At 48.3% G+C, this 25,628-nt stretch overlaps 1 protein-coding gene across 5 annotated transcripts in view; it reads right to left on the bottom strand.

Annotated features, from left to right (window-relative positions):
- The window catches only part of ALS2CL (ALS2 C-terminal like), a 203,337-nt gene that overhangs the window by 12,222 nt on the left and 165,487 nt on the right, over positions 1 to 25,628 (bottom strand). For 4 of the 5 annotated variants that reach the window (XM_040355211.1, XM_040355208.1, XM_040355206.1 and 1 more), the window contains 11 exons: positions 21,886 to 22,047; positions 20,021 to 20,132; positions 18,281 to 18,358; positions 15,866 to 15,996; positions 11,822 to 11,995; positions 9,932 to 10,028; positions 8,472 to 8,629; positions 8,282 to 8,362; positions 7,841 to 8,017; positions 5,264 to 5,306; positions 1,036 to 1,137 (listed from right to left, as the gene is read on the bottom strand). In XM_040355211.1, coding sequence (XP_040211145.1) covers positions 1,036 to 1,137; positions 5,264 to 5,306; positions 7,841 to 8,017; positions 8,282 to 8,362; positions 8,472 to 8,629; positions 9,932 to 10,028; positions 11,822 to 11,995; positions 15,866 to 15,996; positions 18,281 to 18,358; positions 20,021 to 20,132; positions 21,886 to 22,047 — 1,315 coding nt within the window. The remainder of the gene's footprint in view (positions 1 to 1,035; positions 1,138 to 5,263; positions 5,307 to 7,840; positions 8,018 to 8,281; positions 8,363 to 8,471; positions 8,630 to 9,931; positions 10,029 to 11,821; positions 11,996 to 15,865; positions 15,997 to 18,280; positions 18,359 to 20,020; positions 20,133 to 21,885; positions 22,048 to 25,628) is intronic. The other variant, XM_040355210.1, reaches the window with a different exon arrangement.

Genomic DNA, 25,628 nt, shown 5'->3' on the forward strand with positions numbered 1-25,628 from the left:
GGGGAATGCCTTGTTTACAAAAGGCCTCCCCCTGTTTTGCCTTTTGCCGACCGCGATCACGTGGGCCGCCGGGGGGGGACAACATAAGAGTTCCCGGGACCCGCGGGCGCGCCCACGAGGCAGGCGGTGGGCGCGCGCTCCTCAGTCGGCACGCGTAGTCGCTGGGTGGCAAATTAAAAGGGATGTACAGGTACGCCCATTTGCCTGCTTGTGCCATTCTGCCGACGTATATCGGCGTGCGGCCGTCGGCAATCGGTTAACTTTAAAAGCAAAAGATTAAAAAAATAAATAAAAATGTTATCTTTTGCTTTAAAAAAAAATAAAATAAAAATAGATTACTTCCAGTCTGGACCGGAAGTGACATCATTGACGTCGCTCCGGTCCTCCAAGGTCATAGAGGCGTTCAAAGAGTAACTACTCTTTGATTCCCTATGGGGAGCAGCCAGCCGCACCATCAGCTAGTTTCTGGGGAAAACCGGTGGAAAAGATAAACCCAAGAAACATCGACGAGTGACTGGAGGGGGGGGGGGGCAGGGCAGCCTTAATAGCATCATGGGCCCCTGGGCAAAGTAATGCTCTGGGGACAATGATGACAGTGAAGGTAAACAGACATTAAGTAGGTGGGAGACAGACTGCCTCCCCTTTGCATCTATCACTCTCAGTGCCGTCATGGGGCCCCCCATTTCGGGGAAGCGTGGGCTCAAGGACCAGCTGCTTTGGGGAAAGTGCAGGGCCCCCCATGCAGCTGAGCCCCTGGGCAGTGCCCAGGTGTGCCCTCTCATTAAGACAGCCCTGGGAGGGGGGACTTGATGTTCCCTCCCACCACTTCGAAAACCGTTTCAGCGAGCCACAGACTGCAAAAAAAAGAACGGGTTTATGGCTGATATCTTCAGCCGCAATCCCGGTAAACCACTTGCAGACCTCGACGTATATATTCGTATTGCAATCGGCAAGTTGTTTTTAACCAATCACTAGTCCAGACCCGGCCAAAGGATCCTCCCCTCCCCCATGCACAGGCTCGGTGCTGACTCTCACCTTTCTCCTCGGGGTGGGTATTGGCATTGGACTCGGGCCGCTGAGAACATTCCGGCTCCTCCGCACGCCCCTGGCGTCAGCTAGTGATGAGGGCGTCAAAAGCTTTTTTTTTTTTTTGGTTGTTTTAGAATAAAGGTTTATTGGAAGAATAAATGTAACGGACGCTCACATGCAGAAAACTGACCACGCCAAGCGGCAGCATGCTGGGCCACTAGTGTTAGCTGGAAGGTCAAGCGGAGCTCCAGTTGTGTTAAAAACAAAACCATGCCCAATACATCCCATCTGCTAATATTTGGCCTTCCCTGGTCCCCCCCCCCCCCCTTGTTTCAATATGTACCCTATTATAGACTCTCTATGCAATGCAGGCAGATCATGGCTGGTGGGAGGGGCCAGCAGGGGCTGTACATTGCTGGCGGGAGGGGCCAGCAGGGGGCTGCACAATGCTGGCGGGAGGGGCCAGCAGGGGGCTGTACATTGCTGGCGGGAGGGGCCAGCAGGGGGCTGTACATTGCTAGCAAGAGGGGCCAGCAGGGGGCTGTACATTGCTGGCGGGAGGGGCCAGCAGGGGGCTGTACATTGCTGGCGGGAGCGGCCAGCAGGGGGCTGTACATTGCTGGCGGGAGGGGCCAGCAGGGGGCTGTACATTGCTGGCAGGAGCGGCCAGCAGGGGGCTGTACATTGCTGGCGGGAGGGGCCAGCAGGGGGCTGTACATTGCTGGCGGGAGCGGCCAGCAGGGGGCTGTACATTGCTGGCGGGAGCGGTCAGCAGGGGGCTGCACAATGCTGGCGGGAGGGGCCAGCAGGGGGCTGTACATTGCTGGCGGGAGGGGCCAGCAGGGGGCTGTACATTGCTAGCAAGAGGGGCCAGCAGGGGGCTGTACATTGCTGGCGGGAGGGGCCAGCAGGGGGCTGAACATTGCTGGCGGGAGGAGCCAGCAGGGGGCTGTACATTGCTGGTGGGAGGGTACAGCAGGGGGCTGTACATTGCTGGCGGGAGGAGCCAGCAGGGGGCTGAACATTGCTGGCGGGAGGGGTCAGCAGGGGGCTGTACATTGCTGGCGGGAGGGGCCAGCAGGGGGCTGTACATTGCTGGCGGGAGCGGCCAGCAGGGGGCTGTACATTGCTGGCGGGAGGGGCCAGCAGGGGGCTGTACATTGCTGGCGGGAGGGGCCAGCAGGGGGCTGTACAATGCTGGCGGGAGGGGCCAGCAGGGGGCTGAACATTGCTGGTAAGAGGAGCCAGCAGGGGGATGTACATTGCTGGTGGGAGGGGCCAGCAGGGGGCTGTACATTGCTGGTGGGAGGGGCCAGCAGGGGCTGTACATTGCTGGTGGGAGGGGCCAGCAGGGGGCAGTACATAGCGTCCTGAATACATCACAGCCACCGGCCTCAGTATTCCTCTCAGGAGCCTTCAGCCCTGGTGCAAGCAGTGGGAGGAGTTATGCAAATATCAAAGTTCCTGGGCAGGCTGTATTTGCATGCAGACCACCCATGAGTAAGGCTTTATGATTGAAAGCACCTGAAAGCCAAGGAATGAAAGGGGAGGGCCAGGGACCTTCAGACTGAGGAGGAAAGGGATTAGATGATGCTGGATGACCTCCATGCCCCAAAAACAGGTAGTGTGGCATTCAGTACATTATGCCTACGCTCATACTCTACTCTACACAAATAGTTGTGAATAACATTATAAACTATAGCAAAGTGAATACATCCATCTGCAGAAATATATAAACAAAAATGTTTTTTCTGTAATTCTTCCCAGTGCAGCATTTACATCATTTACAGTGCCTTGAAAAAGTATTCATACCCCTTAGAAATTTCCACCACATTTTGTCATGTTACACCCAAAAACGTAAATGTATTTTATTCAGATTTTATGTGATAGACCAACACAAAGTGACACATAATTGTGAAGTAGAAGGAAAATGTGAAAAAAAAAAATTAAAAGTGTGTGTGGGGAGGGTACATTTGTATGGCGCCCCCTTTACTCTGATAACTAAAATCTAGAGGAACCAATTGCCTTCAGAAGTCACCTAATTAGTAAATAGAGTCCACCTGTGTGTCATTTAATCTCAGTATAAATACAGCTGTTCTGTGAAGCCCTCAGAGGTTTGTTAGAGAACCTTAGTGAACAAACAGCATCATGAAGGCCAAGGAACACACCAGACAGGTCAGGGATAAAGTTGTGGGGAAGTATAAAGCAGGGTTAGGTTATAAAAAATGATCCCAAGCTTTGAAGATCTCACGGAGCTTCTGTTCAATCCATCATCCGAAAATGGAAAGAGTATGGCACAACCGCAAACCTACCAAGACATGGCCGTCCACCTAAACTGACCGGGCCGGGCAAGGAGAGCATTCATCAGAGAAGCAGCCAAGAGGCCCATGGTAACTCTGGAGGAGCTGCAGAGATCCACAGCTCAGGGGGGAGAATCTGTCCACAGGACAACTATTAGTGGTCTCTCCACAGATCTGCCCTTTATGGAAGAGTGACAAGAAGAAAGACATTGGAGAGAGAAAGACATAAGAAGTGCTGTTTGTAGTTCGTGAGAAGCCATGTGGGGGAAGGGACACAGCAAACGTGTGGAAGAAGGTGCTCTGGTCACATGACACCAAAATTCTACTTTTTGGCCTAAAAGCAAAATGCTATGTGTGTGGAAAACTAACACTGCACATCACCCTGAACACACCATCCCCACCGTGAAACATGGTGGTGGCAGCATCATGTGGTGTGGATGCTTTTCTTCAGCAGGGACATGGAAGCTGGTCAGAGTTGATGGGAAGATGGATGGAGACAAATACAGGACAATCTTAGAAGAAAACCTGCAAAAGACTTGAGACCGGGGGGGGGGGGGGGGTTCATTACTGTACTGACTGCAATCAGCCTGCAATAGATCACTATAGCAGTCTCCCTGAACTCTGTGCGCTACTTAATCCCATTACCTGAACTTTCTGCATTACCTACTACTGACCCCATCAACTCTGCAATACTTACTCGTGAACTCTGTGTGTTACTTACTTTTGGCCCCTGAACTCTGTTCTACACACTCCTGACCCCTGCACTTTGCGTGTTACTCCTGACCCCTGCACTCTATGTTTTACTTACTCCTGACTTCTGCACTCTGTGCATTACCTACTCCTGACCCCTGAATTCTGCACTACTTACTCCTGAACTCTGCGTTACTTACTCCAGACCCCTGAACTCTGTGTGTTACCTACTCCTGACCCTTACAATTTGTGTGTTACCTAATTCTGACCCCTAAACTGACCCCTGCACTATGCTACTCACTCCTGACCTTTGCACTTTACGTGTTACTCCTGACCCATGCACTCTATGTTTTACTTACTTCTGACCCCTGTACTTTGCATGTTACTCACTCCAGACCCCTGCACTTTGCGTGTTACTCACTCCTGACCCCTGAACTCTGTTACTTTCTCCTGAACTCTGTGTTACTTGCTCCTGACCCCTGCACTCTATGTTTTACTTACTCCTGGCCCCTTAACTCTGTTGCTTACTGCTGACCCCTACACTCTGTGTTGTGCTTACTACTGACCCCAGAACTGTGTGTGTTACTTTCTCATAAACCCTACACTTTGTGTGACTATAACTTTTAGGAAATGTATAATCTCTCTGCCACTTCCTTATACTCCTTCCAAAGACACAACTCTCAATTCCCCGGATCTAGAACAAGGCTCATGCAACACGACTGTTATTTCTAGCGATGGCAACCAATGCAAGCCGAAAATTAACATTATGGAAAATATAACATGTGTTATGGCTTAGTGAATTGTGCCTAAACCAGTTATAAAACAAGAAGACTCACAGCACACAAAATATATGTGCGGGGGGGGGGGGGGGGAATTATTAGTACCTGTTACCTATGGGAAAGGTACCCTTTAGTAGATACATTATGGCATGCAGGCAAGGCACTGGCACTGGTTTCTCTATGGAGCATAGGGGGCAACTAGGCACACGCTTCGGGCGCCAGATTATACTGGGCAGCACAGATCAGGTTATATTGTATTCGTAGGAAAGGAATTCAAAGGGAACATCTCTGAATTCGAAATTAAACATGGCAAGTAAGACCTCAGAACTGAACTAGACATGCAGAGAAGATCTCAGTCCATGGAATTTTCTGGAGGTTGTCTTTAGAAGTCACCAACAACCACATAACACCGTAATATATCCTACGTATGCAGCATGCCAGTGATTGTGTATCGCTCTCTCTTACCTGATTGGTTGTCAGCTTCACTTCTTTAAGGGGCCACAGCTGCCTAGAAAAGACAAAATAAACAAATAAAACAAAGACATAGTTGACATGTGTAAATTATAGTGGTGGTGAACAAGATAGACAGATCTATAGGTTTGTGGATCTCTGACCATCACACATTGTTGGACATCCCATTTCATTACCATGGTCATTCATATGGAGTTGACCCCAACTTGCAGCCATAACATCCTCCACTCTTCTGGAAAGACATTCCACAAGATTTGGAAGGGTGTCTGAGAATTGGGGCCCATTTTTGAGGTCAGGTTCCAATGTTGGATGAGAAGACCTGGCTCAAAATTGGAGTTCATTCCAAAAGTGTTCAGTAGGGTTGAGGTGAGGGCTCGGTCTTTATGGAGCTAGCTTAGTACACAGGGGCATAGTCATGGGGGAACAGAAAAGGGCCTTCCCCAAACTAAAACTCCAAGGTTGAGCTGTTGGACATCCTGTTCCAAAACCATGGCCATCGATATGGAGTTGCACCTCATTCCAAAACCACAGGCCGTTAATACAGAGTTGCCTTTCTATTAAAAAACCATGGCCATTAATATGGCGGTACCTCCCCAATCCAAAACCATGGCCATCAATATGGAGTTGCACCTCATTCCAAAACCATGACCAATAATATATAGTGGCCCCTCATTTGTGGCTACAGCATCCTCTACTCTACTTGATGCCAACTTGGAGCTATAACATTGTCTACTCTTCTGGGAAGACTTTCCACACGATTTTGGAGGTAGTCTGTGGGAATTTGGGCAATTTGTGAGGTCAGGGACAAAGATTGGATGAGAAGACTAGGCTCACAATTGGCGTTCATTTTGAAAGGTGTTCAATATAGTTAAGGTCAGGGCTCTGTGCAGGTCACTTAAGATCCTTCATGGCCTCAAACCTACTAAACACCCTTGGAATGAGAAGACCTTATCCCAAAGGTGTTCAGTAGGGTTGAGGTCAGGTACTGATTTTGGATGAGAAGACCTGGCTTAAAATCTATTTCATCCCTTAAGTGTTCAGTAGGGTTGAGGTCAGGGCTCTGTCTTTATGGAGCTAGCTTAGTACACAGGGGCATAGTCATGGGGGGGGGGGACAGAAAAGGGCCTTCCCCAAACTGATACTCCAAGGTTGAGCTGTTGGACATCTTGTTCCAAAACCATGGCCATCAATATGAAGTTGCACCTCATTCCAAAACCACTGGCCGTTAATACAGAGTTGCCTTCCTATTAAAAAAACATGGCCATTAATTAGGCGGTACCCCCCCAACACAAGTCCATGGACATTAATATGAAGTTGCCCTCAATTCCAAAACCATGACCAATAATATATACAGTAGAGTGGCCCCTCATTTGTGCCTACAGCATCCTCTACTCTTCTGTGAAGACTTTGCAAAAGATTTTGGAGGGTGTTTGTGGGAATTTAGGCCATTTGTGAGGTCAGGGACAAAGATTGGATGAGAATACATGGCTCACAATTGGCGTTCATTTCGAAAGGTGTTCAATAGGGTTGAGGTCAGGGCTCTGTGCAGGACACTAAAGTTCCTTCATGACCTCAAACCTACTAAACACCCTTGGGATGAGAAGATCTCATCCCAAAGGTGTTCAAAAGGGTTGAGGTCAGGGCTCTGTGCAGGTCACTTAAGTTCCTTCATGACCTCAAACCTACTAAACACCCTTGAGATGAGAAGATCTCATCCCAAAGGTGTTCAAAAGGGTTGAGGTCAGGGCTCTGTGCAGGTCACTTAAGTTCCTTCATGACTTCAAACCTACTAAACACCCTTGGGATGAGAAGACCTCATCCCAAAGGTGTTCAGTAGGGTTGAGGTCAGGTACTGCTTTTGGATGAGAAGACTTGGCTTAAAATCTATTTCATCCCTAAGGTATTCAGTAGGGTTGAGGTCAGGGCTCTGTGCAGGACACTCAAGTTCCTCCACACCAAAAACTGGTGAGGCCATGTCTTTATGGTGCTGGCTTTGTACACGGGGCGCAGTCATGATAGAACAGAAAAGGGTCTTTACCAAACTTATCACAAGTTTCGAAGTGTACCCTTCAATTAGAAAAACCCGAACTCAATAATTTTCTGGGAAGATAGATAGATATGGCCAAGCTTGGAGACATTCCATTTCAAAAATCGAAGCTATTAACATGGCTACAACTTTCTCCACTCTCCCAGGAAGGGATTTCCATGAGATTTCAGAAAGTCTTTGTGGGAATTTGTGCCCATTTATGAGGTCAGGTGCTAAGGTTGGATGAGAAGACCTGGCTCAGCATTGGCGTTCATTTAGAAAGGTGTTCAATAGGGTTGAGGTCAGGGCTCTGTGCAGGTCACTTAAGTTCCTTCATGACCTCAAACCTACTAAACACCCTTGGGATGAGAAGACCTGGCTCACAATTGGAGTTCATTCCAAAAAAGGTTTAATAGGGTTGAGGTCAGGGCTCTCTCCTCCACACCAAAAACTGGTCAATCCATGTCTTTATGGAGCTGGCTTTGTGCACAAGCACAAGGGCCAAGAGATAGATAGATGGATATATAAGAGAGACAGATAGGTACCTTTGCACATCCAGGAACTCCAGCAGTTTGGTGTCGGTCAGGTGACCCAGGCGGACTATACCTTGCCAGTAGAGGGCATCCTCCTGCTCATGGTAGAGCATATACAGCATGAAGAGGTCAGGGTGGAATCGGGGGAGGATGGCGGGAAGGATCACAGTATGAGGATTCAGCTCATCACTAGAAAATAGGAAATACACAGCTGAGTCTTTCCTTCTGAGAAGTGACATCTCATTTCTAATCAATCATTAGTGGGAGAGAAGTCCTATAACAGTGATGGCGAACCTTGGCACTCCAGATGTTTTGGAACTACATTTCCCATGATGCTCAACTACACTGCAGAGTACATGAGCATCATGGGAAATGTAGTTTCAAAACATCTGGGGTGCCAAGGTTCGCTATCACTGTCCTATAATAAGCTATTGTATATAGGTTATCGCTCACCTCAGTTCTTCTTCCTCCTCCTCCTCCTGCACTATGGGGATTGTCCGTCTTTCCTTCTCAGCTTTCATGGCCATTAACTCCCTACAAATAATGAAATTCACACATCAGAAGTTTAGCACTTCCGTCACCGTCACCGGCTCAGCTCTCCATGGCTCTATTGGTCTGTTCTGGGGGATGACACAGCTAGTACCTGAAAAACTCCCAGATCTTTCTGGCGTAGTACTTGATTTCCTCCTGTGCCATGCCCAACAGATGGAGATTGGCCCCTGCTCCAGAGTATGTAGCCTGAAATGTCCCATGTAGCATCTTCAGGAGTTTCTTCAGAGGGTGCGGAGAGAAGTTGAATGCCTAAAAGCAAATAGGATGATATTACTGGTGAAAATTTGGGGGTCAACTATCAAGCAAATTAGTAATACAAGTAGATTCCTGTCAATTATTAAAGACCAAGAGACAGTTCTTTTTATGAATGTATTCCCACCACTTGCACCTGAAATCCTGGGCAGCCAACTGAGACTGACCCCACACGCCTATGGAATTGGCCCACCTAAACCCCACCTCTAATTATGCAAGGGCTGCCCATTCACGGCCCTCCAATTACTGAAATTAATGCCCTACTACTGCAGGTGGCCATGACACTGCCCCTAATCCAATCTAGTGCCTCTGAAGTGAGGATGGCATGGTTTGGGCATGCCCTAGAGGGTAATAGGTTCTTCCAGATGGTGAGTTGTGTGGACTGGCTGATACTTTCATGTTTTCATTGAGATAAATACTGGTAAAGCTGACCAGTATTAACTTCATGTCCCCTTCCTTACCTTCTCTACAAAGAAGACTGGTTAAAGCTGACCAGTATTCCCCTTTCTTACCTTCTCTACAGAGAAGACCAGGTAAAGCTAAACAGTATGAACATCATGTGCCCTTCCTTACCTTCTCTACATAGAAGACCGGGCAACGCTGACCAGTATTAACGTCATGTCTCCTTCCTTACTTTCTCTACATTGAAGACCAGGTACAGCTGACCAATATTGATATCATATCCACTTTATTATCTTATCTACATAGAAGACCAGGTACAGCTGACCAGTATTGGCGTTATGTCCCCTTCCTTACCTTCTCTACATAGAAGACCAGGTAAAGCTGACCAGTATTGGTGTCATGTCCCCTTCCTTACCTTCTCTACATAGAAGAGCAGGTAAAGCTGACCAGTATTGGTGTTATGTCCCCATCCTTACCTTCTCTACAATGAAGATCAAGTAAAGCTGACCAGTATGGACGTCATGTTCCCCTCCTTACCTTCTCTACAATGAAGATCAGGTAAAGCTGACCAGTATGGACGTCATGTTCCCTTCCTTACCTTCTCTACAAAGACCGGGCAAGGCTGACCAGTATTTACGTCATGTCTCCTTCCTTACATTCTCTACATTGAAGACCAGATACAGCTGACCAGTATTGGCGTTATATCCCCTTCCTTACCTTCTCTACATAGACCAGGCTAAGCTGATCAGTATTAAGGTCACGTCCCCATCCTTATCTTTTCGACAAAGAAAACCAGGTAAAGCTAACCAGTATTGGTGTCATGTCCCCTTCCTTACCTTCTCTACAAAGAAAACCAGGTAAGGCTGACCAGTACTAGGGTCTTGTCTTCTTCCTTACCTTCTCTAGATACACATGGAAGGCCTCTGGCTCCTGCTGGAAATTCAAGTTCTTCAACATGTCCTCTATCTTCACAGAGTCATCCTCAGTTCCGCCCCTGGAAAATGACATCAGCAAACGTGTCATAGTTCTATCGGCCAATTCAAACCTTCCCATAAAGCTAAACTGCTGTCGTTTATATATGGCTCTGTACAGATCTGGAAGAAAGTCCAGTATTGAGTAATGGGGAGTAGAGGGGTCAAACTAAGATCCATTGGGTACAGACAGATGTGAATGGGTCATTGTTCTCTGCGAAGTGTGCCATCCAAATGAGTAAAATAATTAAAACACGGAAGACGTACCCTGACACTAGGGCAACCAACTGACCTTCCTGTCATAGGTCAATGGACTCCGAGTTCTGAGTCGTGGTCCCTTCCTTTCTTTCTATGTTTCTGTTACATTGTATCATTAAGGGTTGCTAAACTGAGACCATAACAGAATTTCTCAAAGTTTTTACCACCCCAGAAATAACTTTCAGGTCTCAAGGAACTTTGGATGACTGTTTCTAGAGATCAATGGAAAGAATGTTCCTTACATTGGTGATCAGTGAGAAGAATGTTCCTTACATTGGTGATCAGTGAGAAGAATGTTCCTTACATTGGTGATCAGTGGGAAGAATGTTCCTTACATTGGTGATCAGTGAGAAGAATGTTCCTTACATTGGTGATCAGTGGGAAGAATGTTCCTTACATTGGTGATCAGTGAGAAGAATGTTCTTTACATTGGTGATCAGTGGGAAGAATGTTTCTTACATTGGTGATCAGTGGGAAGAATGTTCCTTACATTGGTGATCAGTGAGAAGAATGTTCTTTACATTGGTGATCAGTGGGAAGAATGTTCCTTACATTGGTGATCAGTGAGAAGAATGTTCTTTACATTGGTGATCAGTGGGAAGAATGTTCCTTACATTGGTGATCAGTGAGAAGAATGTTCCTTACATTGGTGATCAGTGGGAAGAATGTCCCTTACATTGGTGATCAGTGAGAAGGATGTCCCTTACATTGGTGATCAGTGAGAAGAATGTCCCTTACATTGGTGATCAGTGAGAAGAATGTCCCTTACATTGGTGATTAGTGGGAAGAATGTCCCTTACATTGGTGATCAGTGGGAAGAATGTCCCTTACATTGGTGATCAGTGAGAAGAATGTCCCTTACATTGGTGATCAGTGGGAAGAATGTCCCTTACATTGGTGATCAGTGAGAAGGATGTCCCTTACATTGGTGATCAGTGGGAAGAATGCTCCTTTCAGTGGGTTTCCCAATGTACTGGAGTCCGCAAGGACATTCCAATAAACAAACACATTTTTTTTGCCTGTAAAAAAATCCCAGAATTTATATATACAGTATTTAGGCTGGAGGTGAAGATTTAATTCTGGTATATGATCAGGATTTTATGTTTTTTTTTTATAGTATGTTGGTATATTAACTATTATTTGGGGTAATGTTAGAGTAAGTGGTGTATTATTTGCATTTGGTAGTTGACTGTGTTATTTTAATCTGTGTTATTTATTCTATGTTGTATTTTATTTGTATGGATGTTTTTTATTTGTAGTGTAGTTGATTTGTTTTATTTGGTGCTAATGGCTGTTATTGATACATTTTTTTGCGTTTTTGTATCTTGTTGTGATCTTGTGATGTTGAGTGTGGCTGTGTCGTCACAATTTGACAATTTCTCTTGGGAGTAATAAAGTATTTTGTAAACCCAGAACAGAGATTTGCACAATAGAGTAACATCTTGTGGGAAATGATCTCAGCAGATCACAGAAATGCAGAGCGTGGATTTTAAAGACATAGCTGAGAAAAACACACAAACATATCCACAGTATATAAACCATTCATATCCCAACTTACGGATTGCAGCACAGGTACTCCTGGGATCTCTGGATCTTCTTGCTGGACTTGGTGTGAAATCCCAGGAAAGGTTCCTCCATTTCTTGGTTACAGCCGGATTCCAGGAATCTCTGGAACTCTTCGAATACTCCTTGCCAGCGCTGCTCCACCGGAAACGACCCGACACCGAACTGACTGCCAAGGCGGAAGAGGAGGGAACATGGATCAGACTGATAGGGAGCGAGAACAGTGCTGAAGTCAAACGCAGGGAGCCAGAGAGGGGGAGTATCTGGCCAGGTCTGACTACTGAATGAACCGGGTAAAACTCTGGTGCCGATTGGACCGCACACTTATCTTTAATCCAACCATCAAGGCATATTGATATTTGTATAGCGCCACCCACTGCTTGCATCAGGACTGGGGGCTCATAGGAGGAGTACTGGGGCTTTATCACTATCGCTTTCAGAAACAGTGGGAGGAGCTTTCAGACACAATGGGAGGGCCCCCCGGATCGCTTTCCAGAAACAGTGGGAGGCCCCCCCCCACTGGATCGCTTTCAGAAACAATGAGAGGGCCCCCCGGATTGCTTTCAAAAACAATGGGAGGACCCCCACCGGATTGCTTTCAGAAACAATGGGAGGGCCCCCCCGGATCGCTTTCAGAAACAATGGGAGGACCCCCACCGGATTGCTTTCAGAAACAATGGGAGGACCCCCCACTGGATCGCTTTCAGAAACAATGAGAGGGCCCCCCGGATTGCTTTCAGAAACAATGGGAGGACCCCCACCGGATTGCTTTCAGAAACAATGGGAGGGCCCCCACTGGATCGCTTTCAGAAACAATGAGAGGGCCCCCCCCGGATTGCTTTCAGAAACAGATGGGAGGGCCCTCCTGGATCGCTTTCCAGAAACAATGGGAGGGCCCCCCGGATTGCTTTCAGAAACAGATGGGAGCGCCCTCCTGGATCGCTTTCCAGAAACAGTGGGAGGCCCCTTGGATTGCTTTCAGAAACAATGAGGGCCCCCACTGGATCCCTTCCAGAAACAATGGGAGGGCCCCCCGGATTGCTTTCAGAAACAGATGGGAGCGCCCTCCTGGATCGCTTTCCAGAAACAGTGGGAGGCCCCTTGGATTGCTTTCAGAAACAATGAGGGCCCCCACTGGATCCCTTTCAGAAAAATGAGAGGGCCCCCCGGATCGCTTTCAGAAACAAATGGGAGGGCCCTCCTGGGTCGCTTTCCAGAAACAGTGGAAGGCCCACCCGGATTGCTTTCAGAAACCATGGGAGGGCCCCCCTGGATCGGATTGCTTTCAGAAACAGTGGGAGGGCCCCCCTATCACTCCCCTCCTGCCGCTATCCGATGTTTCTCAGGCATACCGTTTGTACCCGCGCACTGGGAATCAATCTGATGGTTCGCATGGTTGACCATTGAGGTGACCAGAGACCAGATCATCTCTGATCACCTCTATGATCTAGGAGGATCGGAGCGACGTCATGTCCGGTCTAGAGTGCAAATAAACATTTTTTTTTAAAATAAAAGATAAAGTTTTAGGTAGAGGTTAGAGGAGAGAGACTTGGGGTCTTATAGATCCCAGATGTCTCCATAAAGAGGACCGGTTATCCCTTACTTTTATTACAAGGGATGTTTACATTCCTTGTAATAGGAATAAAAAAAAAGTGATTCAAAAATAAATTGAATTAAAAAGGGACAATGTAAAAAAAAATTAAAAAATCTTGCACGCAGAAGCAAACTTATACGCAAGTCGCGCATTCATATGTCAACAGTGAACGCACCACACATGTGAGGGATCACCGCAAACGAGAGCAATAATTCTAGTGCTCTAGTTTTTTTTCTCTCTCTTTTGTTTGTTTGTTGTGTGTATTACTTATATTTTTATCTGTGGTATATAATTATAGTTGGAGATTGTTGGAATTTAAAGATATATATTCTGTAAAAACAGTGTTAAGTTTGATGTATGTTGTTAAACTAAAAAAATTGAACAAATAAAAAGTAAGTAAAAAAGACACAACAGGTAACCTGTAAACATTTTGAAATGTCACCTCTGGAGACTTTTAAGAATTGTAGTGTGTCGCCAATTCCCACGAGCGGGCGCAATTTTAAAGTGTGACAGGTTAGGTATCGATTTACTTGGTGTAACATCATCTTTTATACTTTATCCAAAAATTGGGTTATAATTTCTTTTTTTTTATTAAAATTCAAAAAAGCATTTGAAAAACTGCTGCACAAATGCCATGCAACATAAAAAAATGCAACAACCGCCATTTTATTTTGTAGGGTCTCTGCTAAAAATAAATAAAAAATAATAATATTATTATAATGTTTGGGGTTATAAGTAATTCCCTAGGAAAAAAAAAACGTTTTACTTGTAAATAAAACAAAAAGGGCCCAAAAAAAGGCCGGGTCTATCGCTTTAATAACGTAACTACTGTAACTTTCGCTATTTAACTACTGTAGTGTTTGCCAATTCCACGAGCGGGCGCAATTTTAAAGCGTCACAGGTTAGGTATCGATTTGCTCAAGGTTACATCATCTTTTATACTTTACTCAAAAATTTGGTTATATATTCAGGCCCAGATTCAGGTAGGAGATACGACGGCGTATCTCCAGATACGGCGCCGTATCTCTGAGTGTGAGGCGTCGTATCTTGGCGCCTGATTCAAAGAATCAGATACGCCAGAATTTCTCTAAGATGCGACCGGCGTAAGTCTCCTACGCCGTCGTATCTTAACTGCATATTTACGCTGGCCGCTAGGGGCGTGTACGCTGATTTACGCCTAGAAATATGTAAATCAGCTCGATACGCCTATTCATGAACGTACGTGCAGCCTTCGCAGTACAGATACACCGTTTACGTAAGGCTTTTTCCGGCGTAACGTTACCCCTGCTATATGAGGCGCAGCCAATGTTTAGTATGGACGTCGTGCCAGCGGCGAATTTTTCGTTGATTACGTCGTTTGAGTAAGTCGTTCGCGAATAGGGCTGTGCGTCATTTACTTTCACGTCGAAAGCATTGGCTTTTTGCAGGTTAATTTGGAGAATGCGCACAGGGATACTTTCACGGGCCGTTCGTAAAAAGCGTAATTTACGTGGGGTCACAATAAACTAAAATAAAACACGCCCACATGTTCCACATTTGAATTAGGCGGGCTTACGCCGGCCTATTTACGTTACGCCGCCGCAACTTTGCTTGGTGAATACTGCACTTGCCTGTCAAAGTTGCGGCGGCGTAACGTAAATAGGATACGTTACGCCCGCTCACAAATACGCGCTCCCGACCTGAATCTGGGCCTCAGTTTTTTTTATTATTATTATTATTATTAAAATAAAAAAAAAAGTGAATTTTTTTCCCCAAAAATGCTTTTGAAAAAACGCTGCACAAATGCCAGGCAACATAAATTGCAACAACCGCCATTTTATTTTGTAGGGTCTGCGATAAAAAAAAAATAAGAATAATAATAAAATGTTTGTGGTTCTAAGTAATTTCCTAGCAAAAAAATATTATTTTTTATTTGCAAATAAAACAAAAAGGGCCACAAAAAAATGCCGGGTCTACCGCTTTAATAACTTTATCACCTAAATCCCGTAACGTGGTGTTTCTACAATCCTACCACTAGATGTCAGTGTTGTATAATAAATGAATAAAAGGAGGGCCTGGCACTAATACAGTATATATATATATATAGATTCCTAAAAATGAAACACTTGTTATTATGCTTTGTTCTATCTTTTTGCACACACACACTCAGGTTGTTGTGCGTTGTGCTGTGTTAGCCATCATACAATACAATACTATACTAAGTAAAATGCAGAGTCCCTCAGAAAATGCTATTTGCCTGGCAGTTGCCTTAAAATACTTTCCGAGTCATTGACCCACAACAGTAATACAGATCAGAGTGCAATTGTTTTCCGGGTTGGTGACTTAGGAAGTACTGAAGCCGCTGTATCAGCACGACAGCCAGGGAAATGGTATTTTCAGAGGAGAGGTCAGCAGTGCCATGATTCTTAGTTTTGTGTTTTTTTTTTTTTTTAAAGAGCTACTTACTATTTCTGTTTCATGATTTCATCCTGGAAGTCGCTGGCGGTGCTGAGGACGCCCTGGGTCTGGAGGCCGTAGTTGGCGGACTTGGTGAAAGTCCCCACCAGAGTGAATCCGTTGGTGAATGTTAGTTTTCCCTAATGAGAAATATAAAAATGGGTCAATGACTTCTTATAATAACTCTCCCTCACACCGGGATTAGGACCGACAGACGGGGACCGGGACCGACAGGGGGGCCTACACAGACAGGCGGGGGCCTACACAGACAGGCGGGGGCTGACACAGACAGGCGGGGGCTGACACAGACAGGCGGGGGCCAACACAGACAGGCGGGGGCCAACACAGACAGGCGGGGGCCAACACAGACAGGCGGGGGCCAACGCGGACAGGCGAGGGCCAACACTGACAGGCGGGGGCTGATACAGACAGGCGGGGGCCAACACAGACAGGCGGGGGCCAACACAGACAGGCGGGGGCCAACACAGACAGGCGGGGGCCAACGCGGACAGGCGAGGGCCAACACTGACAGGCGGGGGCCGACACAGACAGGCGGGGGCCGACACAGACAGGCGGGGGCCGACACAGACAGGCGGGGGCCGACACAGACAGGCGGGGGCTGATACGGACAGGCGGGGGCCGACACGGACAGGCGGGGGCCAACACGGACAGGCGGGGGCCGACACGGACAGGCGGGGGCCGACACGGACAGGCGGGGGCCGACACGGACAGGCGGGGGCCGACACGGACAGGCGGGGGCCGACACGGACAGGCGGGGGCCGACACGGACAGGCGGAGGCCGACACAGACAGGCGGGGGCCGACACAGACAGGCGGGGGCCGACACAGACAGGCGGGGGCCGACACAGACAGACGGGGGCCGACACAGACAGGCGGGGGCCGACACAGACAGGCGGGGGCCGACACTGACAGACGGGGGCCGACACGGACAGACGGGGGACGGCACGGACAGGCGGGGGCCGACACGGACAGACGGGGGACGGCACGGACAAGCGGGGGCCGACAGGGACAAGCGGGGGCCGACAGGGACAGGCGGGGGCCGACACGGACAGGCGGGGGACGGCACGGACAGGCGGGGGCCGACAGGGACAGGCGGGGGCCGACACGGACAGGCGGGGGCCGACACGGACAGACGGGGGACGGCACGGACAGGCGGGGGACGGCACGGACAGGCGGGGGCCGACACGGACAGGCGGGGGCCGACACGGACAGACGGGGGACGGCACGGACAGGCGGGGGACGGCACGGACAGGCAGGGGCCGACACGGACAGGCGGGGGCCGACACGGACAGACGGGGGACGGCACGGACAGGCGGGGGCTGACACGGACAGGCGGGGGACGGCACAGACAAGCGGGGGCCGACACGGACAGACGGGGGACGGCGCGGACAGGCGGGGGACGGCACGGACAGGCGGGGGACGGCACGGACAGGCGGGGGCCGACACGGACAGGCGGGGGCCGACACGGACAGACGGGGGACGGCACGGACAGGGGGGGGCCGACACGGACAGACGGGGGACGGCACAGACAAGCAGGGGCCGAAACGGACAGACGGGGGACGGCACGGACAGGCGGCGGACGGCACGGACAGGCGGGGGCCGACACGGACAGGCGGGGGCCGACACGGACAGGCGGGGGCCGACACGGACAGACGGGGACGGCACGGACAGGCAGGGGCCGACACGGACAGGCGGGGGCCGACACGGACAGACGGGGGACGGCACGGACAGGCGGGGGACGGCACAGACAAGCGGGGGCTGACACGGACAGACGGGGGACGGCACGGACAGGCGGGGGCCGACACGGACAGGCGGGGGACGGCACGGACAGGCAGGGGCCGACACCGACAGGTGGGGGCCGACACGGACAGACGGGGGACGGCACGGACAGGCGGGGGCCGACACGGACAGACGGGGGACGGCACAGACAAGCGGGGGCTGGCACTGAAAAGCAGAATAGAATGGCGGCAGATTCTTGGGGGCAAGCATGTACATTAGTGCTCAAATTGCCCCTTCTTCTAGTATAGATCCACCCCCCCTGCTGAAATCCCCCCTCCCAGCACAAATCTTTGCTCCCCTCCCACCCCCCCCAAATCCAACAGCATGAATGTGCCTCCCCCCCAAAAAAATAAACCCCCCCCCCTAGTACACATCCTGTCCCCCTCTAAACCCCCCTCCCAGCACAAATCCTCCTCCTAGCGCGAATACCACCCCCCCTGCCCCCAACCATCCCTACTAGCAAATCTCCCCCCAGAATAAAATTTCCTCTCCCAGCTCAATTCCCTTACCCCCCCCCCCATACTCCAAATGCCCCCAGAACAAATGTGCACCCCCCCCCCCCCAAAAAAAAAGAAAAAACGCCATCTGTACTCATCTTATTATCATTTATTAGAAGACGTCTCACCTTTCCAGCCAGTGAACATTCCTCAGTAAATTCCCCCTCATATACAGTGCCGTCCTCTGTAATCAGAACCCCGGAACCCTGGAGAGAAGACCGACAATGTAACAGCCTGCACCACAGGAGCTTACACTCTACTGCCCCCCCCCCCCCCCACAGCAACACACTATTATTATACATGTATATAGCTCTGACATATACCGCAGTGCTGTACAGAGAACACTCAGCCAATCACATCAGTCCATATACCAGAGGAGCTTACACTCTACAGACTGAAGTGTAGATAGAATCTTGGGGCCAGATCCACAAAGAACTTACGGCGGCGTATCTATTGATACGCCGCGTAAGTTCTACGATGCGCCGTCGTATCTTTGTTTTGTATCCACAAAACAAAGATACGCCTGAATGTGGGCTAGATCCGACTGACGTACGTGTTAGTACGCCGTCGGATCTTAGGTGCATATTTACGCTGGCCGCTAGGTGGCGCTTCCGCGTCGAGTATGCAAATAAGCTAGAAACGCCGATCCTCAAACGTACGTCCGCCCGGCGCCTTTTTTTACGTCGTTTACGTAAGGCTTTTTCCGGCGTAACGTTACCCCTGCCTCTATGAGGCGTACGCAATGTTAAGTATGGACGTCGGGACAGCGTCAAATTTTCCGTCGTTTGCGTAAATCCTTCGCAAATAGGGCTTTGCGTAAGTTACGTTAAAGTTCGAAAGCATTGACTATTTGCGACGTGATTTCGCGCATGCGCACTGGGATACCCCCACGGACGGCGCATGCGCCGTTCGTTCAAAACGTCAATCACGTCGGCTCACGATTCTTTAGCATAAAACACGCCCACCTCTTCACAATTTGAATTAGGCGCGCTTACGCCGGCACATTTACGCTACGCCGCCGTAACTTAGGACGCAAGTGCTTTGCGAATACAGCACTTGCCTCTCTAAGTTGCGGCGGCGTAGCGTAAATGATATGCGCTACGCCGGCCTAAATATGCGCGGATGTACGTGGATCTGGCCCCTAGTGAAGATTGATCCCAGTTGTAATCCTTTACTGAACCCAGTTGCGCACAGGGGGCCAGATTCAGAAAGGAGATACGCCGTCGTATCTCTGAGTCTGGCCGGTCGTATCTTTGCGCCTGATTCATTTAATCAGTTACGCATAGATTTCTATTAGATCCGACCGGCGTAAGTCTATTACGCCGTCGGATCTTAACTGCATATTTACGCTGGCCGCTAGGGGCGTGTACTCTGATTTACGCCTAGAATATGTAAATCAGCTATATACGCAAATTCACGAACGTACGCCCGGCCGACGCAGTACAGTTACGCCGTTTACGTTAGGCTTTTCCCGGCGTAAAGTTACCTCTGCTATATGAGGCGTACATGCGGACGTCGTTTCCGCGTCGAATTTTGCGTAAGTCGTCCGTGAATGGGGCTGGACGTCATTTACGTTCACGTCGAAACCAATACGTCCTTGCGGCGTACTTTGGAGCAATGCACACTGGGAAATTCCACGGACGGCGTCAATCACGTCGGGTCATGGTTAATTTACATAACACCCGCCCACCTCTTCACAATTTGAATTAGGCGGGCTTACGCCGGCCTATTTACGCTACGCCGCCGCAACTTTCTTTAGAGAATACGGCTTGTTGCCTGTGAAAGTTGCGGAGGCGTAACGTAAATACGATACGTTACGCCCGCACAAACATACGCCATTCTACGTGAATCTACCCCATGGTACCTACCACTAATTTGTTGGTGTGGAACATTCCCTGATAGCAGCAGCCGGTGTGGAAGACGACGATCCCGGGGCCATGTCTCTGATTGTCCATCCACATCCCGATGTATTTCTCCCCCCTGGGGACACAAAACAAGAAGAGTCTCTCAGGGACCGGACATATACTATGCTTTACCTGCCAGGGGTCCCAATGTTAGGACTGATCAGTGTATATACTCTATATATGTATATATATATATATATATATATATATATATATACACACACACACACACACACAAAATGTATACATGTATAGTATATACACTGATCAGTCCTAACATTAGGGCCACCGGCATACATAGGAACACATTTTTAGAGAGGCGCTGGCATATAGCAGTCAATCTCATTCTTTCCCCTAGTAATTGGCAATAAAATTGTCATATATATGGCCAGCATAAGAGATAGCATCTCTGCTGAAGGTCTGCTGAGTTATTTTTGCAGTAGGTGGTGGGAACCCCTCATAATGGGCACAGCGGGTGTACAGGCCCGGGAACTCAGCACAGGGATGGTGGGAACCTCTCATACTGGGCACAGCGGGTGTACAGACCTGGGAACTCATAACCAAGACCAGTGGCGGCTGGTGCTCAACATTTTTGGGGGGCGCAAACGAAAAAAAAAAATTGCAGCCTCACTGTGCCCATCAAATGCAGCCACTGTGCCATCAATTGTCACCACTGTGCCATGCCATCTAACGCAGCCACTGTGCCATCAATTGTCACCACTGTGCCATGCCATCAAATGCAGTCACCATGCCATCAATTCGCACCACTGTGCCATGCCATCAAACGCAGCCACTGTGCCATGCCATCAAACGCAGCCACTGTGCCATCAATTGTCACCACTGTGCCATGCCATCAAACGCAGCCACTGTGCCCATCAATTGTCGCCACTGTGCCAATTGTCACCACTGTGCCCTTTAATTGTCGCCACTGTGCCCATTGTCGCCACTGTACCCATTGATGTCACTGTGCCTTTTAATTGTCGCCGCTGTGCCCATTGTCGCCACTGTGCCCTGTAAAATGCCCCCCCCCCCCCGCTGACACCTTTCTGGGGTCGGCCATCCTCCTTCCACGTCCCTCGATGTCTTCTCCCGCCCTCAATGACTCTTCATCCAGAACCGGTGAACCTGATTGGCTGAGACGCATGTCAGTCTTATCCAAGGAACGCACCCCCTGTACGTCCCTTGGATAAGCATCCGGAAGGCTGAGGGCTGTGCTGGGAAAGCCGCTGGCTCTGATAGGCACTTCCGCACAGCCAACCAGCTGCCGTTATTGAGGTGGCCGGGGCTCAAGGTCCGGCCACCTGAATAGACCAGCGGCCGGCAACAATAACATACATTCATGCAATGCAATAAATCTATGTTATTGTATCAGTGGCGGTGCGAGAGCCAGAGGGGGCGGCGCTCCAGCGCCCTCTATAGACGCACCGCCACTGACTAAGACCCCTTTCACATTGAAGCACTTTGCAAGCGCTGTATCGATAACAAAAGCGCCCTGAAAGAGCCGCTACATTCACTCCAGTGTGAAAGCCATGAGGGCGCTGGCAGGACGTCAGAAAAAGTCCTGCCAGCAGCTTCTTTGCAGCGCATTAGAAATCAATGGGCAGCGCATTACGGGCATTTTTAACCCTTTTTCGGCCGCTATCGGGGGTTAACTAGCAACCAAAAAGCGCTGCAAAGACGACAGTAAATCGCCGCAAAAAAAAAGCAGTGTTTTACCGCCGACACCCGTGTGCTGAGAGTGTGAAACATTCTAAAACATCCTTTTTTTTTATGACCTTTGAATGACCTCTGCATGCGCAACACTTGTACATCAGTGTGACGTCACTCACTTTTCGCAGCTCTCCCAAACTCCGTAGCCCGTCCGTTTGTCCTTCTCCCAGCTCCCCGTGTATTTGAATGGGTTGGTCTTGGAGGCCGTATTGTCCAGGATCCCAAACCCACTCCGCATGTTATCCTGGAAGTATCCCTTGTAGACGGAATCGTCTGCGTACCTGGAAAATACCAACAGACAATGTTTTCCGGGAACTGCATGAAAAATGGAGGACAATGCTTATGTATTCTGAGAATTCTACATGCTGGACTTCATACATGTATTTAAATGATTATATGTATTTATTTTTATATTATATTAAAATATAAATTGACATATTAGAATATAAATTATAAAAGATAAATCATCTGTAAAAATATATATAATATATATTTATAATTTATATTCTAATATATCAATTATATATATATATATATATTAGTGCTGTCAAGCGATTAAAATTTCCAATCGCGATTAATCGCATTAATGTCATAGTTAACTCACGATTAATCGCGCGATTAAGGAGGTTGACCCTTTAAAAAAATTTTTTTGTGTTTTCTTATTTCTTTTTATTTTTTTTATAATATTAAATTGTGTTTTTTTATTTTTTTACATTTTGATCACTTTTATTGCTGTCACAAGGAATGTAAACATCCCCTGTGACAGCAATAGGTGGTGACAGGTACTCTTTATGGAGGGATCGGGGTCTAAAAGACCTCCGAGCCCTCCTTTGCACTTCAAAGTATTCAGATCGCCGAAAACAGGGATTCTGAATACTGTGTACTTTTTTAAATCCGGCGCCATTGGCAGTCGAGAAACCCGGAAGTGACGTCATGATGTCGCTTCTGTGTTTCTATTGCGGAGACTGAATCAAAACCGTTTACGGCTTCGTTTCAGTCTGCGCCTGGACACTGGAGGCGCCGAATGGAGGATCGGGTCTCCCGGTGGGACGGGATTCCCGGTCAGAGCGGCGAGAGGCAGCCGCCGAGCGGCGAGAGGTATGCCTCCGGCATAACAACCGAGCGGCTTTTAGCCGCATCGGTTGTTATGTTTTGGATAGTCAGTCGCCGGCTTTAAACAACGGTACCGAGATGAAGGGTTATATTAAAATATAAATTGACATATTAGAATATAAATTATAAAAGATAAATTATCTATAAATATATATATATATATATATATATATATATATATATATATATATATATATATACACACACACACACACATATTTTATAGATTAATTTATCTTTTATAATTTATATTCTAATATATCAATTATATATATCTAATATATATATATTTTACATATGCTTTACAAATGATGAAATGGCAATACAGTATTAGGTACTTATATGCTAATGGGGGGGCTAATCCTTATAATATAACAGGTTCGCATGCTAGAGTGTCTTTTGTTCGCAGAAATAATGGGCCAGATTCACGAACAATTACGGCGGCGTAACGTATGTCCTTTATGTTACTCCGCCGCAAGTTTTCATCGTAAGTGCTTGATTCACAAAGCACTTGCGTGTAAACTTGAGGCGGCGTAGCGTAAAGCCGTCCGGCGCAAGCCCGCCTAATTCAAATGGGGTGGGGACCATTTAAATTAGGCGCGTTTCCGCGCCGGAAGTACTGCGCATGCTCCGTTTTGAAATTTCCCGCCGTGCTTTGCGCGAAATGATGTCGCCCCTAAGTAATGTTTTGAACGGCGACGTGCGTTACGTACTTTCGTATTCCCGGACGACTTACGCAAAAAAAAATAAAAAATTGAAATTCGACGCGGGAACGACGGCCATACTTTAGCATGGGCTGTCTATTGTTACACCACCTAAATAGCAGCCGTAACTTTGCGACGCGAAAAGCCGACTAGCGACGACGTAAGAGAATGCGACGAACGCGCGTACATTCGTGGATCGCCGTAAACAGCTAATTAGCATACCCGACGCGGAAAACGACGCGATCTCCACCCAGCGGGCGCCGAAGTATTGCATCCTAAGATCCGAAGGCGTAAGAAGCCGTACGCCTGTCGGATCTTAGCCAAATGCCGTCGTATCTTGTTTGTGAATTACAAATAAAGATACGACGCGGCAAATTTGAAAGTACGCCGGAGTATCAGCAGATACTCCGGCGTACTTCTTCTCTGAATCTGGCCCAATGTACATAGACCCCTTACTGTCCAGATCGCAAAACTTTTTCTTGTAATTCTTCTCTTCCAAAATAAACATTCATAGCTTTCACCATGTGCGGAGGTTGTTGCTTTCTTTATCACAGTATACATATATATGTAGCGCCTGGTTACTTCAAAGTACCGTGCTATTTACATTTAGAGGGAGATCAGAGTGTAGTTAAACTCTGATCTGGTTAAAATGTTCAAATAGGGCCTCTGTCTCAGCTTGGCTGTGCTGTGGGCTCATTCTGTTGTACTGGGGTGTTCTTCCAGTAGGTGGCAGCAGAGAAGTCAAGGTTTGGGTGCTTTTCCCCAGCAGCCAATCAGGAGGGTTGAGCCTCGCTGTGCATGCTGGGGTAGGGTATTTATGGGGCAGAGGCCATTGGTTCTGGGTCTTCTTCTTCAAGTGCGGCACCCACCTTTAGGGTGTCTGCACCACGGCACCCACCTTTAGGGTGTCTGCACCACGGCGCCCCCCGGCGTTATGGCCTACCTGGCCGGGGCATGCGTGCCACGCGGAGTTCCTGGTTCCGGGACCATATGGGTCCGGAACATTTGAGCTGTGGTGGGGAGCCCGGTGGTCGACTGGGTTTCCTAATCCTGAAGATCCCAAGCGGGATAGTTGTTCGGTGGGGAGTCCATCCGAGGAGAGCCAATGAGAGGCTGGCGATCCAATAGGGTCTCGACAATCCACCGGGGATGGAGGTATCCGGACACTGAGAGGCTGGTCACCTGTCAGTCGGTACCTGAAAGGAATTAGAAGGAGATCCAGGCGTAATTCTACCGAGGAGGTCCATCTCCGTAATCACAATCAGGAGGGTCTGTGGCAGAGACTTCTTCTCAAGGGTTCGCATGATAGTCCGGCTGCCAGGTCAGTGAGGGAGGCCTGTCCGGGTACGCTATTCCCACTGAGGCAGGAGTGGCGCAGAGAAGTGTTACACTTGGGAGCAGGACTGTTTCCCTAGAACTACGCCTGAATTTGCTACTCTCCTTCTTCCTTCAACTTTACCTTCTTCACCACAAGTTTATTGTTTTTACCCGGCTGGGTAATAAAGAGCACAGCAAAGACACCTGTCATGGACATTCCTTTACTACTGCTATATGCACCATACACCCCTAGGAACTCGGAGATCCACGGGGTAAATGTGCCACCCAAAACAAACCGGCAGCTCCTCCGGGGGTAGTGCTACACGTGAAATATTACATAGAACCACTACTGCTCTAGTCCTTTTAACCACGTAACCCCCGGACCATATTGCTGCCCAAAGACCAGAGCACTTTTTGCGATTCGGCACTGCGTCGCTTTAACTGACAATTGCGCGGTCGTGCGACATGGCTCCCAAACAAAATTGGCGTATTTTTTTCCCCACAAATAGAGCTTTCTTTTGGTGGTATTTGATCACCTCTGCGGTTTTTAGTTTTTGCGCTATAAACAAAAATAGAGCGACCATTTTTTAAAAAATGCAATATTTTTTACTTTTTGCTATAATAAATATCCCCCAAAAACATATATAAAAAAAACATTTTTTCCCTCAGTTTAGGCCAATACGTATTCTTCTACATATTTTTCATAGAAAAAAAAAATCGCAATAAGC

The sequence above is a fragment of the Rana temporaria genome, chromosome 5 (genome assembly GCF_905171775.1).
Source record: "Rana temporaria chromosome 5, aRanTem1.1, whole genome shotgun sequence".
In the NCBI taxonomy this organism is placed as follows: domain Eukaryota; kingdom Metazoa; phylum Chordata; class Amphibia; order Anura; family Ranidae; genus Rana; species Rana temporaria.